At 38.9% G+C, this 13,025-nt stretch overlaps 4 protein-coding genes across 4 annotated transcripts in view; 2 read left to right on the top strand and 2 right to left on the bottom strand.

Annotated features, from left to right (window-relative positions):
* Positions 1-340: 340 nt before the first annotated feature.
* Positions 341-3,528, bottom strand: psmd7 (proteasome 26S subunit, non-ATPase 7). Its single transcript, XM_077710679.1, has 8 exons — positions 3,352-3,528; positions 2,949-3,040; positions 2,787-2,879; positions 2,575-2,672; positions 2,420-2,500; positions 1,709-1,800; positions 1,445-1,643; positions 341-862 (listed from the first exon to the last, which is right to left on the bottom strand). Exons 1-8 carry the CDS (start codon positions 3,423-3,425, stop codon positions 617-619), a joined length of 975 nt encoding a protein of 324 aa, XP_077566805.1. The 5' UTR covers positions 3,426-3,528; the 3' UTR covers positions 341-616.
* On the top strand, positions 3,526-4,375 carry LOC144188324 (dynein light chain roadblock-type 2-like). Its single transcript, XM_077710677.1, has 4 exons — positions 3,526-3,576; positions 3,660-3,735; positions 3,902-4,069; positions 4,154-4,375. Exons 1-4 carry the CDS (start codon positions 3,574-3,576, stop codon positions 4,195-4,197), a joined length of 291 nt encoding a protein of 96 aa, XP_077566803.1. The 5' UTR covers positions 3,526-3,573; the 3' UTR covers positions 4,198-4,375.
* A 362-nt stretch (positions 4,376-4,737) lies between these two features.
* Positions 4,738-6,283, top strand: LOC144188308 (dynein light chain roadblock-type 2-like). Its single transcript, XM_077710676.1, has 4 exons — positions 4,738-4,983; positions 5,101-5,176; positions 5,894-6,061; positions 6,139-6,283. The coding sequence occupies exons 1-4, from the start codon at positions 4,981-4,983 to the stop codon at positions 6,195-6,197; spliced, it is 306 nt and encodes a 101-aa protein (XP_077566802.1). The 5' UTR covers positions 4,738-4,980; the 3' UTR covers positions 6,198-6,283.
* A 407-nt stretch (positions 6,284-6,690) lies between these two features.
* The window catches only part of LOC144188996 (genetic suppressor element 1-like), a 36,757-nt gene continuing 30,422 nt past the window's right edge, over positions 6,691-13,025 (bottom strand). Inside the window, exons 11-19 of the mRNA XM_077710723.1 lie at positions 12,330-12,525; positions 11,747-12,180; positions 11,552-11,664; positions 10,506-10,782; positions 10,313-10,432; positions 9,237-9,530; positions 8,185-8,412; positions 7,431-7,534; positions 6,691-7,345 (exon numbers count right to left, since the gene is read on the bottom strand). Of these exons, the coding sequence (XP_077566849.1) occupies positions 7,217-7,345; positions 7,431-7,534; positions 8,185-8,412; positions 9,237-9,530; positions 10,313-10,432; positions 10,506-10,782; positions 11,552-11,664; positions 11,747-12,180; positions 12,330-12,525 (1,895 nt within the window). The 3' untranslated portion in view covers positions 6,691-7,216. The remainder of the gene's footprint in view (positions 7,346-7,430; positions 7,535-8,184; positions 8,413-9,236; positions 9,531-10,312; positions 10,433-10,505; positions 10,783-11,551; positions 11,665-11,746; positions 12,181-12,329; positions 12,526-13,025) is intronic.

Below are 13,025 nucleotides of genomic sequence, written 5' to 3'. Positions count from 1 at the left end.
TCAATAATATGCATTTTTTACTATGTAGGTTTATTTTTGGGGGGGATTAATGCTGTTATCAATAATGATTACATCACAAACCATTGAAAAATAATTAAAATTATAGTGAAGCCTGAAATTTGACTATTTTATAATAGTGACTCAACAATTTATGGAGTAGGCTAGAATGAGTCAGTCATTTTAAACAGTTTGGGTATGGGGATTAACAAAAAAAATCAATGACATTAAAAAAATAATAAGGACCTATGAGTTTGAGAGGATTACCTATTTCACCTAGGGAAGAAAAAAGACATTTTTCAATGGGCATTTCATCTTTTGACAAAAAAAAAATGGACATCGATTTCTGTCAATGGCATTTAATGACAGTGTATCAATATCCCAACCCATGCATGAACCTGAGCAAATACCAAAATCCAGATTAATTTGAAGTTGACTCCAATTTAATATGTGAAAGCATCTTATAAAAAGAGCCAGGCGTGTTTCCGAAAAGCCAATAAACAAGCTATTTTCAGAACACAAAAGAAACCGACACCGTCATCCAGAAAAGTCTTTATACTCGTATCATAGCGGCGTGTCTCTCTGTCAACACCTAAGAAAGTCCTGGCCTTCTTTGCACTCATTTCTTCTTCTTCTCGTCCTTCTTGGCGCCATCCGTTTTGTCCTTATCCTCTTTCTTCTCTTTGTCGTCCTTTTTCTCCTTCTTGCCTTCATCCTTTTCCTGACCTTCCTTCTTCTCGGCGTCCCGGTTGGAAATCTTGTTGTTGATTAAGTTGTGTAGGGCCACCACGGAGCGGATGAGCGACGCCAGGTAGACCACTAGCATCTGGTCGTTGGTCTTCAGGTAGAAGGCCTTGGTGAACTCCTGAAAGCAAAAAAAAAGAATTACCGTATTTTCACGACTATAAGGTGCACTGCATTATAAGGCGCACCCTCAATGAATGACATTTTTCCATATATTAGGCGCACTGTATCATAAGGCGCACTGTCTGTCTATTTTAGAGAAAATTTAAGACTTTTAAGTGCGCCTTATAGTGGTGAAAATACGGTAATTGCTATTGACTTCCAGGTATGAAGCACTCACTCACTACTTTACAGTCACCTCTAGAGCCAGCCATTGTTGCTGTTTTGGATTTTTTTGGTATTAAATCTTGCAGTGGGGGAGGAGCTATATGATGGAAGATTTTGTAAACTAAGATGGCATCTGCATATTTAACAGTATTGTTTCAGTTCAGGCGTTTGTGTTTTTTTTAATATCTGACAGTGGTGCTTTTTCTTTTTTGGTTTTCTGTTTTTTCCATATATAAGGCGCACTAGATTATAAGGCGCACTGTCTATTTTGGAGAAAATTTAAGACTTCTAAGTGCGCCTTATAGTCGTGAAAATACGGTAGGTTTAAAAAAAAAAGCATGGAGTGGGATAAGCACAACTCGGGATTGATTCTTACCAACAAGTTGACGTCGGGCAGCAAGTTGAAGACATCCTGCAGCTGGTAGATGATTTGATGGTTGATGGGAAGCTTACCGGCGGTCACCCTTTCCAGGTAGGCACGGATCTCTAGCAGCTTGGAGTTGAGACCCTTCAGGCCGTGAACTTGATTGGTGATGCGCTGTGACAGCGTCCCCACTGTGGTGTCCTTGATGTCTCTGTTGGGATTAGCTGGGATTGACGTGGTGGCCTTTACTAAACGAGGCCAGGATGTTGGTCCTACCTGAGGAGGTGCTCCACTCCGACTTCCTCGGCTTCTTCGGCTCCGATCTCGCTGGTCACGTGCTCGAATGTTTTGGATGTCGGCGTGCCGTCCTGATAACAAATGTCCAATATGCCATTAATTGTGTTAATTGATCCTCAAAATGGGCATTTTTGTAAGTTTATTGCATTTTTCTTTGGTGAAACTAACTTTAAAACCAATTTTGAGATGAATAGTCAGTAAAACAAATCGAATAAAATAACAGTATTTTTCGAATAAATACCTTTTTTTGTTTGTAAAATTATTTGAAATATTTTATAAGCATTATAAAAATGGAGGACATGTTTTCCATTTGTCTCAAAAATAATGATTCATTCTGTCTTGTTCAAATAAATTGCGACGTTTATAACCATCAATATTATTCAGTGGATTAAGAAGATCATTATTTTATTAATATAGAAGCATGGTAATTACTACCTTTCAATTGAGTTTTATACAAAATGCAATTAATCACAGTTAATAATCTCACACGATTAACATTAACTATTAAAGCGATTTTTAGGTTTTATGAGGTTTCATTTCTAAAAATTAACCCTTTCTGCACAAATTTAGGATTTTTTTTTTTTTAATCCCAATGGATGATCATCATTTTCCAGTCATTCCAGAAAGGACCACCCGAGTTCTGGCAAATTTCAATATCAAAACAAGCGTCAGAACATGGCTTTGACTTACGTCGTGTATTTCTTCCACGGAGATGTACGCTTCTGTGGGAAGGCCCAGATCTTTGGGCTTCACGTCAATAATAACCAACACCTAGGACAGGAAGGGAAAAAGTGAAGCTGACAACAAAACCGAAGCCAATCAATAAAATAAACCGGCATCCTTACCGAATTGGTACAGTACTGTTTGATAAGCTCGTTGATGGCGATGTCGTTCTTATGCAACTTAGGTCCCGTGTGATACCATCCCACAATTCTTTCTCTGGCTGAAACAGAAAAACGTACATGTTATTTACATTCCAAATCCACCCGGAACATTATTTACTCCTGTTTTTGGTGTAAATAAACAATTGGACGGTCCATGACGGCTCAAATCTTACCATTGACTTTTTTAAACATGCCATACATGTTTTCCAAGTAGTCGTGGTCCAGGAACCATACGGAATCGTCCCTGTCATCTTCGTCAAACGGCACTGCGCATAAACATTGACAAGTTTATTCCATTGTAACATTATTTCCTGTGAAAAAGTGTCAAGACTCACCTGCAAAACTGTTTGAAACGTCAAGAACTTTCTTCTGCCAAGAGCCCAAAAGGACACCCACTACTCGTTTCTGATTGCCGACTTTCCCTATTCTGCGGGAGTCAAGTTTAACAAAAGGATTAATGACATTTTCCGCTGATTCTAGTTGAAAATTAAACAATAAAAAACGCTATACTAACGTATCCTCGTCTTAGGACTTGTAAATATCCGATTTTTAAAGAAATACATGTTTAAAGGTATAATTACTGATGCCGTGTTAGTAGCAAATGTAAGCTAACTATGCTAGCCTCGCATCCATTCATTTTCAACGGCGCTCTGACTCAGCACAGCTAACATTAGCTTAGCACAACACGCGCGTTATATTTTCTATCATTTTGGGTTAAAATACGCACACAAAACACACCTGTTGAAATGGTCGACCACACTGAGCAATACTAAAGGGTGAACGACGACATTTTCTACCGCTGGCTCCGGCATTTTAATGTTGTGACAGACACCCTCCACAAGCAACTTAACAACAACCTATGCTATTTTGCACTACCGCTGACAGACGACGTCACTTCCGCTGGTAAGTGACGTCACTTCTGTTTCCATTGGCAACCTGAGCACGCCGGAGACACATGAAATGGTTTCGATTTTTGCCTTTGAAATCCTGCCTTTGTGTTTACCTTTGAAGAAATATTGGGATTTACAACATTGTTTATTTTGCAGGCAAAAGTTGAGGAATCTCTCCAGAGAGTGGAAGCTCATTCCAGTGTGATTGGAACCATAGTTGCCAATGCAGAAGGTAAGGGTGGTCAGGGCACTTATTTAACTCATTTGCTATAATGGACGGCGATAGACGTCCAATCCATATACACGTGGACAGCACATTTTGCGACATGTCAACACAACACCATGCGTTAATATTGTTTGCCAAAAATAATGGAAATTTATCCAATAATATCAAAAAGGCATCCCAGTTCGATCAACTTTCGAAAACTCCAAGGCTGCAAAGTACGCGGGGCTCCTTCGCCACCTCACCTTGATGGCCACCGGCACGGTGAGAGACGTTGACCCTCAGAATGACCTCACCGTCCTCCGCATTGGCACCAAGAACCAGGAGATCATGATTGCACCGGGTAATAAGCTTAAAATAAGATTCATAATGATAAATCACATCAACAGTTGATCAGTGTTTTTTTTCTTATCTTGTATGTCCTCAGAAAGTGATTCTCTTGTGATTGTCCTCCAGAGAAATGATGGCTGACAGGTGCCTTTTCATGCCTTACACATCCCTGATAAAAAATTCAGAAATTCACTCATGCAAAATCCAACAAATTCAGCAAGTTTCTGCTGCATTTGTAATGTTTCAGAACTGCTTTCTGGTCCAGAAACCATATGCTAGATTTCTTAGCTTTTTTATTTGTGGTGAAATCAATGATTTCTCAATTAATCCTAATAAATGAACAACTAATGCATTTTAAACCACCTGGAGGGAGGTTTCGAGTTTGTTGTGGTTCTTTTTTTAAAAAATATCATGTTTTTGTACGAATTAAAGTGCCGTTTTCTTCAAAAAATAATAACTGGCTATCATAAACAACAATAGACAACCAATTCATTTTGATTGACAGCATCGTTCAATTTGATGTTTACCACCGCCAATGAGAGTGAATTAGTTAAGATTATAAAATATTTTACGTGTGTTTTAGCCTACAAGTCGATAATAAATCAAGTTAATTAGAATGCGTCCTTGTATAACGATGATAATTAAATAAAGGATCGCTAGTGAATAGAACTAAACAACTACAAAAATGGACGACCTGAAAGTTAAAGCTATGCTAACGCAATTATTGTAGTAACGCGGTAGAAAAACGTCGGAATGAGATACGTTTGGGGATTCTAAGCGTCATAATGATAGCAATATTTAAAAAAAATGACGTCATAAAGTATTTTGACGTTTCGCTCCTTACCTTTGCAGCGAGAATAGTTAGCAAACACTTAGCATTAGCAAACATTTACTTCCGGGATTTCAGTCACTTGGTTACACAAGATGGTAAAAAAAAACATTATAACCCGTTTTTCCTTGTATTGTTTCTTGCTACTATCGCGCCAAGTGTTTTGTTTTTAATTAGTTATTGCTTATTAATATACCGTTTATTTATGTTTACAGGCTGAAGTTGAGGAAACACTCACAAGAATTGAAGCCCACGGGAGTGTGGTTGGAACCATAATTGCTAATGCAGATGGTAATCTATACGGATAATTTCCATATTTTTAAGTGACTATACTGTATATATACTTTAATTTTACCTGTTAGTGTAACTACTTCACATTATTGGTCTTTGCTTAGGTCTGTGGCTTTGATATTTACATTCTCCACCTTACTTGTGTATGGGTTTTCTATTGGTAGCATGTCTTCCATGTGTAAATAAATGTGTGTGTGTCAGTATTTTGTCATCCAATATAGAATATAGCACTAAATGGAGCAGGTGTGGGCAAACTGGGGCCCGCGGGCCACATATGGTCCATTTGGGCTTTATAATCCGGCCCACTGACGTTGTCCAAATAATGTTTTTTTTCTTCCCAAGATGGCGCCCCCACGCGGAAGCCGTTGGCAGTAGCTCTGTCCACTCTTATTTGTTTTCTGTGTTTTACAGTCCTTATATATTTTTTCAAATGACATTTTGATATTTCTTCGTACATTCCTTTTTACCTTACTTTGTACTTTTTACTTTAATGATGAGTGATGAGTATGTTAATACTTTAGTCCTTTTTTTCTGTTTATGTTTCATATGTACTGTTAACGGATGCACTTTTTTATCGTATCTTGTGCTGACACAGCCTAATTTTCAAATTTTTAAAGTCAATGTGGCTCAAAAGTTTGCCCACCCCTGATCTAGCTATAACTAGAACAAAAACTAAAATTGTTTGGTTGTTTTTCTGTCTTTTCATCCATTTCCAAGGTATTCCCGTCCGATCGACATTCGATATTTCTAAAGCCGGCAAGTATGCGGAGGTTCTTCGCCACCTGACCACCATGGCCAGGAGCACCGTGAGAGACGTTGACCCCCAGAATGACCTTATCGTGATGCGCATCAGCACAAAGAATCAAGAAATTATGATTGCACCAGGTAGAACATTACTCATACTCACAAGTCTACTTCCAATTTGGAGAAACTCATTTTTTTTAAACAATTTCTTTTGGCAGAAAACTCCTATCTTCTGATTCTGGTCCAGCAAAAAGTTGAGAAATACACCCGCGCCTGACCATCAGAATTGTTGGTGGGGTTTTTTTGGAACATGGTAATTTATGAGAAATAGTGTTCCCCAAATAAAAGTATATTTTAAATTCATTGGGTTGATTCAAACATGGTCAAATGTTTGTTTTTTGGGTTTTTTTTTTGGACTTGGCTGCCATCCTGCCCAATTAAAATAGATTGGACGTTTATAGTAGTCAACAGCAAAGGATAATCTGAAAAAAAAATATTTATTAGTAACAAAAATCCACCTTTGTTCATGTATTTAAACCAGTTTAGCATTGAGTGACATTTTAAACAATACCTGGTTCTTCCACAAGATGGCAGAGTTTACAAAAGTAATCCACTTTAATTTGTTGTTTTTTTTTTTTTTAATTTTTACTCATTTTCAAATTTAAAATTGAGGATTTATTTGTGTTCATTTAAAAAAAATTGAGATTCTAGATTTAATCAGTAAAAAATCATCCCAAAACTCCTAAATCAAATCAATGCAATCATAAAACAACATTTCAATGCAAATTTATTATTTTAATGTACAGCAATACGTTAATAAATAATTTACTGCAGCTTTACAGTCTCCCTGCCACAAAAAAACATTATTTCAGAACATTTTCAAACAAAATAGGCAGTATTTCCTACATGTATCTATTACTTCAGATTAAAAGCGAATAATTAAAACATTTCAATTAAAAATAATTAAAATCTGGATCCAAAAAAAATGATGCAGAAAAGTTTCCTCAAGGCATCTAAAAAGTAGTCCTGGTTGTCATGACAACCAACCTCCCCATAACTAAACATTTATGCAATAACACCCTATTTTTAAACCTGACCAGCAGTGTTTTCAATGGCTTTTTTTAGTTTTTCCTCTTTTTCGCGGGTGAAATAAAACCACAAAAAACTTGGAAAATTCTTCATCTATCACAAGCACCAGTGTAAAACTTAGGGAGTAAAAAAAATGAACAAAAAAGGCCAAAAAACGTATTGTTTAAGTGCAAAGCCGGCAGTGTTTAGACGCCTGGCGTCGTGAGGTCACCTGTTGCCATGCCCTCCTCTACCCCAGTGCATGCTGGGTAGTGTCAGGCACCTCCTGAAGTGCTCCAGCTGGGCGTGGAGCCTTTCACGCTCCTCTCGCACTCGTTGTTTTTGACTCACCAGCTCCTGGAGGAGGTGACGGGTTGTTATTGGTTGAACTGTTTTTTTGAGTGGTCGCCATTGGCGTCCAATCACATTTTGGTTGGCTTACCGTCATGGTGAGAGAAAGTTGCTCCGCGGTTCGGCTAAGGTGAATGTTTTGCGCTTCTAATCTTTTGCATTGACTGTGTAGAACTTGCCTCTCCACGCTTCGTTCTGTAGGAGGAAAATGGTGGAAATTTAGCTAAAAAAATTAAAAAAATGGATGTAGAATATAACAAAAGCAAAGGAAAAATACATTTTGCTATGTGTAATGTTTCAAAATAGCTTAATGGCTTATCCCAAATAAAAAATATAAACAAAATTAAGTAAGATGATGCAAGAGATCAACATAAAATGAAAGTATTGATTTTAAATGAAAAAAAGTTCAGTAATCCCTCAAATATCGCGGTTAATGTAGACCAGACATGGCTGTGATTATTGAAAAATTGCAAAGTAGGGTCACACCTTTTTAAACATTTTTTAAGTATTATTTTCTTCAGTGCTGAAAGTAAAATGGAAGCATTGATTTTAAAGGAAAAAAAAGTACAGTAATCCCTCAAATATTGCGTTTAATGTAGACCAAACATGGCCGTGATTATCGAAATATTGCGAAGTAAACTCACAACTTTTTATCATTTTTTAAATGATTTTTTTCTTCAGTGTTGAGTCCGAGTAGCAAAAATGGCTTCCGCTTATGAGTTTCAGTGTGGATTAATTAATAGCAGTAGAAAATCGTGAAGTAGTGAATTTGCGCTAATTGAGGGATTACTGTATACTATAGTATAGATTTTGGGGGGGAAAAGACAGTTTCTATTAAAACTCACCATCCACGTAATCATGATAGGCTTGGAAAATGGCTTCGATGCCCTTCCACTTCCTGGGCGGTTCTTCGTCTTCCTCGTCTTCGTCTTCTTCGTCATCCGCGTCTTCCTCGGTCGCTCGATGGCGGGGCCGGAAGCCATTGACCAGCTGAGAGGTGACGTTCGCTCCACTCGTTTTCAGCGGCGAGAAGTCGCGAGGGGCTGCGCTTTCAGTCTTGCTTGAGTTGGAGGCTGCACAAAAATCAAAAATAAAGATAAGAATGAAAGTAACACAAAGAGGGCGCCCTGCTAAACACTTTTTGGTTCAATTATGCTACGATAGACGATTGTGTTGTTGTTATTTGTGCACTTTGCATCTCATTATACTTGTATAATGACAATTAAAGCATGCAATTTAATTATTAAAAGAACATTTCTTTTATGAAAGAGCAAAAAATACATTAAAAATGAAAATGTAATTTTGGAATTAAAAAATGTAAACAAACAGTGATAGAAATTACAAATATGAATAACTATTCTTAAAATAATAGAATGTTCCTATTTACACAGTACATATTCTATTTATTTTACATAATGAGGACTATTTTAAAATATTTGCCAAAAAAATAGCTCTAAAAATTAAAAATATGACTGAATTTATACTTAAAATAATAGAAAAATCCTATTTATATAGTACATATTCTATTTATTTTTCATAATGAGGACTATTTTAAAATATTTGTCAGAAAAACAGTGATAAAAATAAAAATATGAATGACTTTATACTTAAAATAATAGAAAAATCCTATTTATATAGTACAGATTCTACTTATTTTTCATAATGAGGACTATTTTAAAATGTTTGCCAAAAAAACAGCGATAAAAATTAAAAATATGACTGAATTTACACTTAAAATAATAGAAAATTTCTATTTATATAGTACGTATTCTATTTATTTTTTCCTAATATGGGCTATTATATACGTAAAAATTTGCCGTTATCTCATTGGCTGACAAGAAGAAGAAAAAAATGACAACTGTAAGGTTAACAATTTGCTAACATTTGACCTTCTGACCTTTGTGATGTGTTGACTGCAGAACGGCTTGGTGGAAGTGCTGAGCAAAGGCCTCGGGTGTGAATCTCTCCCAGGGACGCACGCCAACGCCACCGCCACCGGGCTCCTTTTTCACGTGACCGTTGTGGACCACTGGCGGCTTTTTGTCGGGGGTTTTGTCGCGGCGGGGTGCCAAAGGCGGGGGCGGTGGGCGGAGACAGTCGCTGTTGTGAGTGGCTTTGCGCAAACAGGGAGGGGAGGGGCTAGGAGAGGGATTGCCGTTTGATTGACAAGAAGGCGGGCTGGACCGGGACTCTGTTGACAGTCAGAAAAAAAGTGGGAGGGGTTTAAAGACGGCCAGGTTAGCGTGCTATTATTTTGTGGGTGTTTTTTGGGGGGGGTGGAGTCAAAATGTTTTGTTGTTTTGAATAAGTCGGACAAAAATATTCGTTAGTTAGGTAATGTGAAAGTAAAAGGTAAGGTCATGAAAAATGGTTGTTAAAATTATTTAGATTAATTACATATATTTTATCACAAACTGCGGATATTACACAATATTCACTTTTTGGGTCTTTTTGAAATTTTAAAAATATAAGAGAGCATTGGCTGTGTTCCCCTTTTAGAATTTGAGTTAGATTTTATATAGAAAAATATATTGTAAATAAATTAGTAGTTTTTTTTTAGTTGGAAAAATACTAAAAAAAAATCCATTAAGAGGCATTTTGAATTTGAATAATGTCTATAAAAGGTTCATCTAAAATCATTTTTAGTTGATAATCCATTAGTTTTGGATTTTTCAAAGATTTATAGTTTGTTATGGTTTGTTTTTAATTTTATTTTGCCAATTTCAGATTTTTAAATCAAAAAAATATAGGTTATCAAATAAAAGAAGTATTTTTTAAAGTAAAAAATGAACTTAAGAAATAAATATAAGGAGTTTTGAACAGATTAGGACATTTTTTTGTTCAACAATATCTCTAAATGACAAATTAGTCTCATCAACTAACCTAATTTTTCAACAATTGTTGATTAAGATTAAAATAAAGACAATATCGACTCATAAAAGTCATGAAATTGAAGATTACAGTGTTTTTTACCGTTTGAGGAGGCGGTGGGACTGCCGTTTCGACAGGGCGGCACGGCGCCGTAACGGATGGTGTCCAACGTCACTGTCTTCTTCTCGATGGCCTTCAGCAGGTCTTCTGTCTTCTCCTTGTCTAGCCGAGGCAGCAGGCAAGACGTTGGAATGAGACTTGCAACCACGGGAATCCGACCCCAAAGTTCATTTACCTTTGCGTTGCCGTGCGCTGACATGCGAGAGCTTGAAGGCCCGTAGGAAGTCCTTTTTTTCCTGCAGCCCGGGGGTGCCGTCCATCTGCTCGGCGGTGTACGGCGTCCTCAGCGAAGGGGGGGACTTCTTCTGCCCGCGCGTGGCTTCCGGTGGCGGCGGTGATGGCGAGGTGCTGCGCTCCCTCATCATCCGCCTCCGCTTTCGCCGTTTGCACTGCAGCAGTTGGTCGCGTTGGGCTAGCGTCACCAGGCCGCACGTGCCCAGAAACGACACTTTCTGTGGGGGAAAGCGAAAAAGAACATCAAACAAGGACAAAACGCCATGGTGTCCAATCACATCTAGATTTGTCAATAGTATTAAAACATGAGCCTTTAAAGTCTTTAAACTGATGGCGAGAAAGAAAAATGAAGCTAGCTAGCTAGATAGCTACATAGATGGATAGCTAGATAGATAGATGGCTAGCAAGATGGATGGCTAGCAAGATGGATAGCTAGCAAGATGGATAGCTAGCTAAAGTCTTCCCTCGACTATCTTGACTTCACTTATCACAAATTCACTTGTTTGCATTTTTTGTGCTATTAATGAATTTATCTATTTTTATAGTTCATTAAAAAGTATATATATTATTATTTTTCGATTATCGCGGCCATGTCTGGTCTACATTAACCACGTTATTCGAGGGAACACTGTAAATGGATAGCTAGATATAGCAGGCATTGCTAGCTAGCTAGAGCTAGCATTTCTAGCTAGCTAGAGCTAGCATTTCTAGCTAGCTAGAGCTGGCATTTCTATCTAACTAGCAAGAGCTATGATTTCTAGCCAGCTAGAGCAAGCATTGCTAGCTAGCTAGAGCTAGCATTGCAAGCTACAGCTAGCATTGCTAGTTAGCTAGAACCTTAGCTAAATTAGAAAAAAAACAAAATACATTCAATAACAAAATAAAAAATAATAATTGGCATCAATTTCAATAAAGATAATAAACAAATAAAAATGTATCTGCTGACTGTTTTCCAACCATGGCTCCAAAATCAGAAGCTAAAAGTACCTCAGAGGACGTGTTGAGCTTGAGTGGCGGTTGCTCCATCACCCTCCTCAGGTGGGCCCTCACCTCTTCTTGGTCGCTTTCGTCATATGAATCGTTCAGGTCGTAGTAATAACCTTGGGACGAGATGGGAGAACAACATGGTGGTCATTCACTCTCTTCCCTCACCCACCTGGCGTCCCTCCCCCCCTCCCTCACCTCCTTGTCTTGCCTCCCGTCTCCTCTTCTCCTCCAAATCCAGCTTGCTGAGGAGTTTCCGATGCTGCCGCAAGGCTTCGTCATACACAGCGGCGGGGGGCTTCCGCCGCTCCCCGCCAGCCCCGGGGTCCGACAGCGGGACGTCGAACCTGGGCCGGGGGGCGTCGGCCCGCCGCCTCCGGAGAAGCTCCTCCTCCTCCTCCGGCGTGGAGCGTCTCTCCGTGGATCCTAGTGGTCTTCCGACTCCTTCCGGGTGGGGGCGCTCGGTCCTGGTCAGGCCGGGAGGGGGGCGAATGGGCGGGGCGGGCTTTCGGCGATCCGCCAAAGACGCCGGGTTCCACAGGGCGGGCGTCGGCGCTTTCGGGGAGATGAGAGGGGGCGGGGCACCCAGGGACGGGGCCGACTCCAGGAATCCTTGCTTTGGAGGAGCTAGTCTGTTTTTCAAAAAAGAAACTGCCTTATATTCGCAAAACTGGCCTCCATTTTGGATCAATGCTAGATTTTTTTAGGGGTTATTCATTATCAAATATGAATAAATGACGGAATATTAATAATAATAAGTCATTTTAATAATAATAATAACCTATTGTCTTTGATCCAGGCCTCCTCACTGGCCCTTGGATTTGCTCCATGGAGGGGGGCCACGGCGTGATGCTTCCCCAGGTGAGAGGGCACCAAGCTGGGCATGGGATGTGGCACGCTGCCCCTGGAGGGGTGGAGGCTTAAGGGTAGAGGCTTGTGTGTCGAGAAAGATAGGGCTTCGGGTTCCTTGGCTTTATCTGGGGATACAGCAACAATAGATACTATCAGCAAAATGATTTGACAAAAAAATAAAAATAATGTTTCATGTTTTTTATATATAAAAAATAAACTAATGATGAATTAAATCAGCTATATACTCTTGTAAGGCCCTCGAACATGACTATAGAGTGGATTTTGTTCCCTAGAATTTAACATTTGCCAATGACAGACGTCCAATTCCCATTGACGGCGCTAGACGACCAATCCATTTTGACGAGCGCCGTCAATGGCGGCCAATCAGTGCGCAGAATGATGAACTAATGATTTTTTTTCATGTAAAACATGCTGTAAAACACAAAAAAACATAAGAGTGGACAGAGCTACTGCCAATGGCTGCCACATAAACAGTGCCATTATTGTGAAAAGTGTAAAAAAATAAAAAAATAGTTTGGCTTTTATTTACTGCTCGCCATATGATTGCTGCTGCGCAGAGAAGACGCAGCTTAGAGGGATCATTGACCAATCATTGCGCAGAATG

Source organism: Stigmatopora nigra, chromosome 2 (genome assembly GCF_051989575.1).
Source record: "Stigmatopora nigra isolate UIUO_SnigA chromosome 2, RoL_Snig_1.1, whole genome shotgun sequence".
NCBI classification, from domain to species: Eukaryota; Metazoa; Chordata; class Actinopteri; order Syngnathiformes; family Syngnathidae; genus Stigmatopora; species Stigmatopora nigra.
This window is presented reverse-complemented; position numbering and strand designations above follow the sequence as displayed.

Excerpts from the sequence above, each read along its gene's own strand:
- psmd7 (XM_077710679.1), bottom strand. The coding sequence starts at position 3,425 with ATGCCGGAGCCAGCGGTAGAAAATGTCGTCGTTCACCCTTTAGTATTG. Across the intron at positions 3,041-3,351 it reads GTGGTCGACCATTTCAACAG|AATAGGGAAAGTCGGCAATC; the intron begins GTGTGTTTTGTG and ends TGACTCCCGCAG. Across the intron at positions 2,501-2,574 it reads AACAGTACTGTACCAATTCG|GTGTTGGTTATTATTGACGT; the intron begins GTAAGGATGCCG and ends TTCCTGTCCTAG.
- LOC144188308 (XM_077710676.1), top strand. Across the intron at positions 5,177-5,893 it reads CATAATTGCTAATGCAGATG|GTATTCCCGTCCGATCGACA; the intron begins GTAATCTATACG and ends TCCATTTCCAAG. Across the intron at positions 6,062-6,138 it reads AGAAATTATGATTGCACCAG|AAAACTCCTATCTTCTGATT; the intron begins GTAGAACATTAC and ends TTCTTTTGGCAG.
- LOC144188324 (XM_077710677.1), top strand. Across the intron at positions 3,736-3,901 it reads CATAGTTGCCAATGCAGAAG|GCATCCCAGTTCGATCAACT; the intron begins GTAAGGGTGGTC and ends AATATCAAAAAG. Across the intron at positions 4,070-4,153 it reads GGAGATCATGATTGCACCGG|AAAGTGATTCTCTTGTGATT; the intron begins GTAATAAGCTTA and ends GTATGTCCTCAG.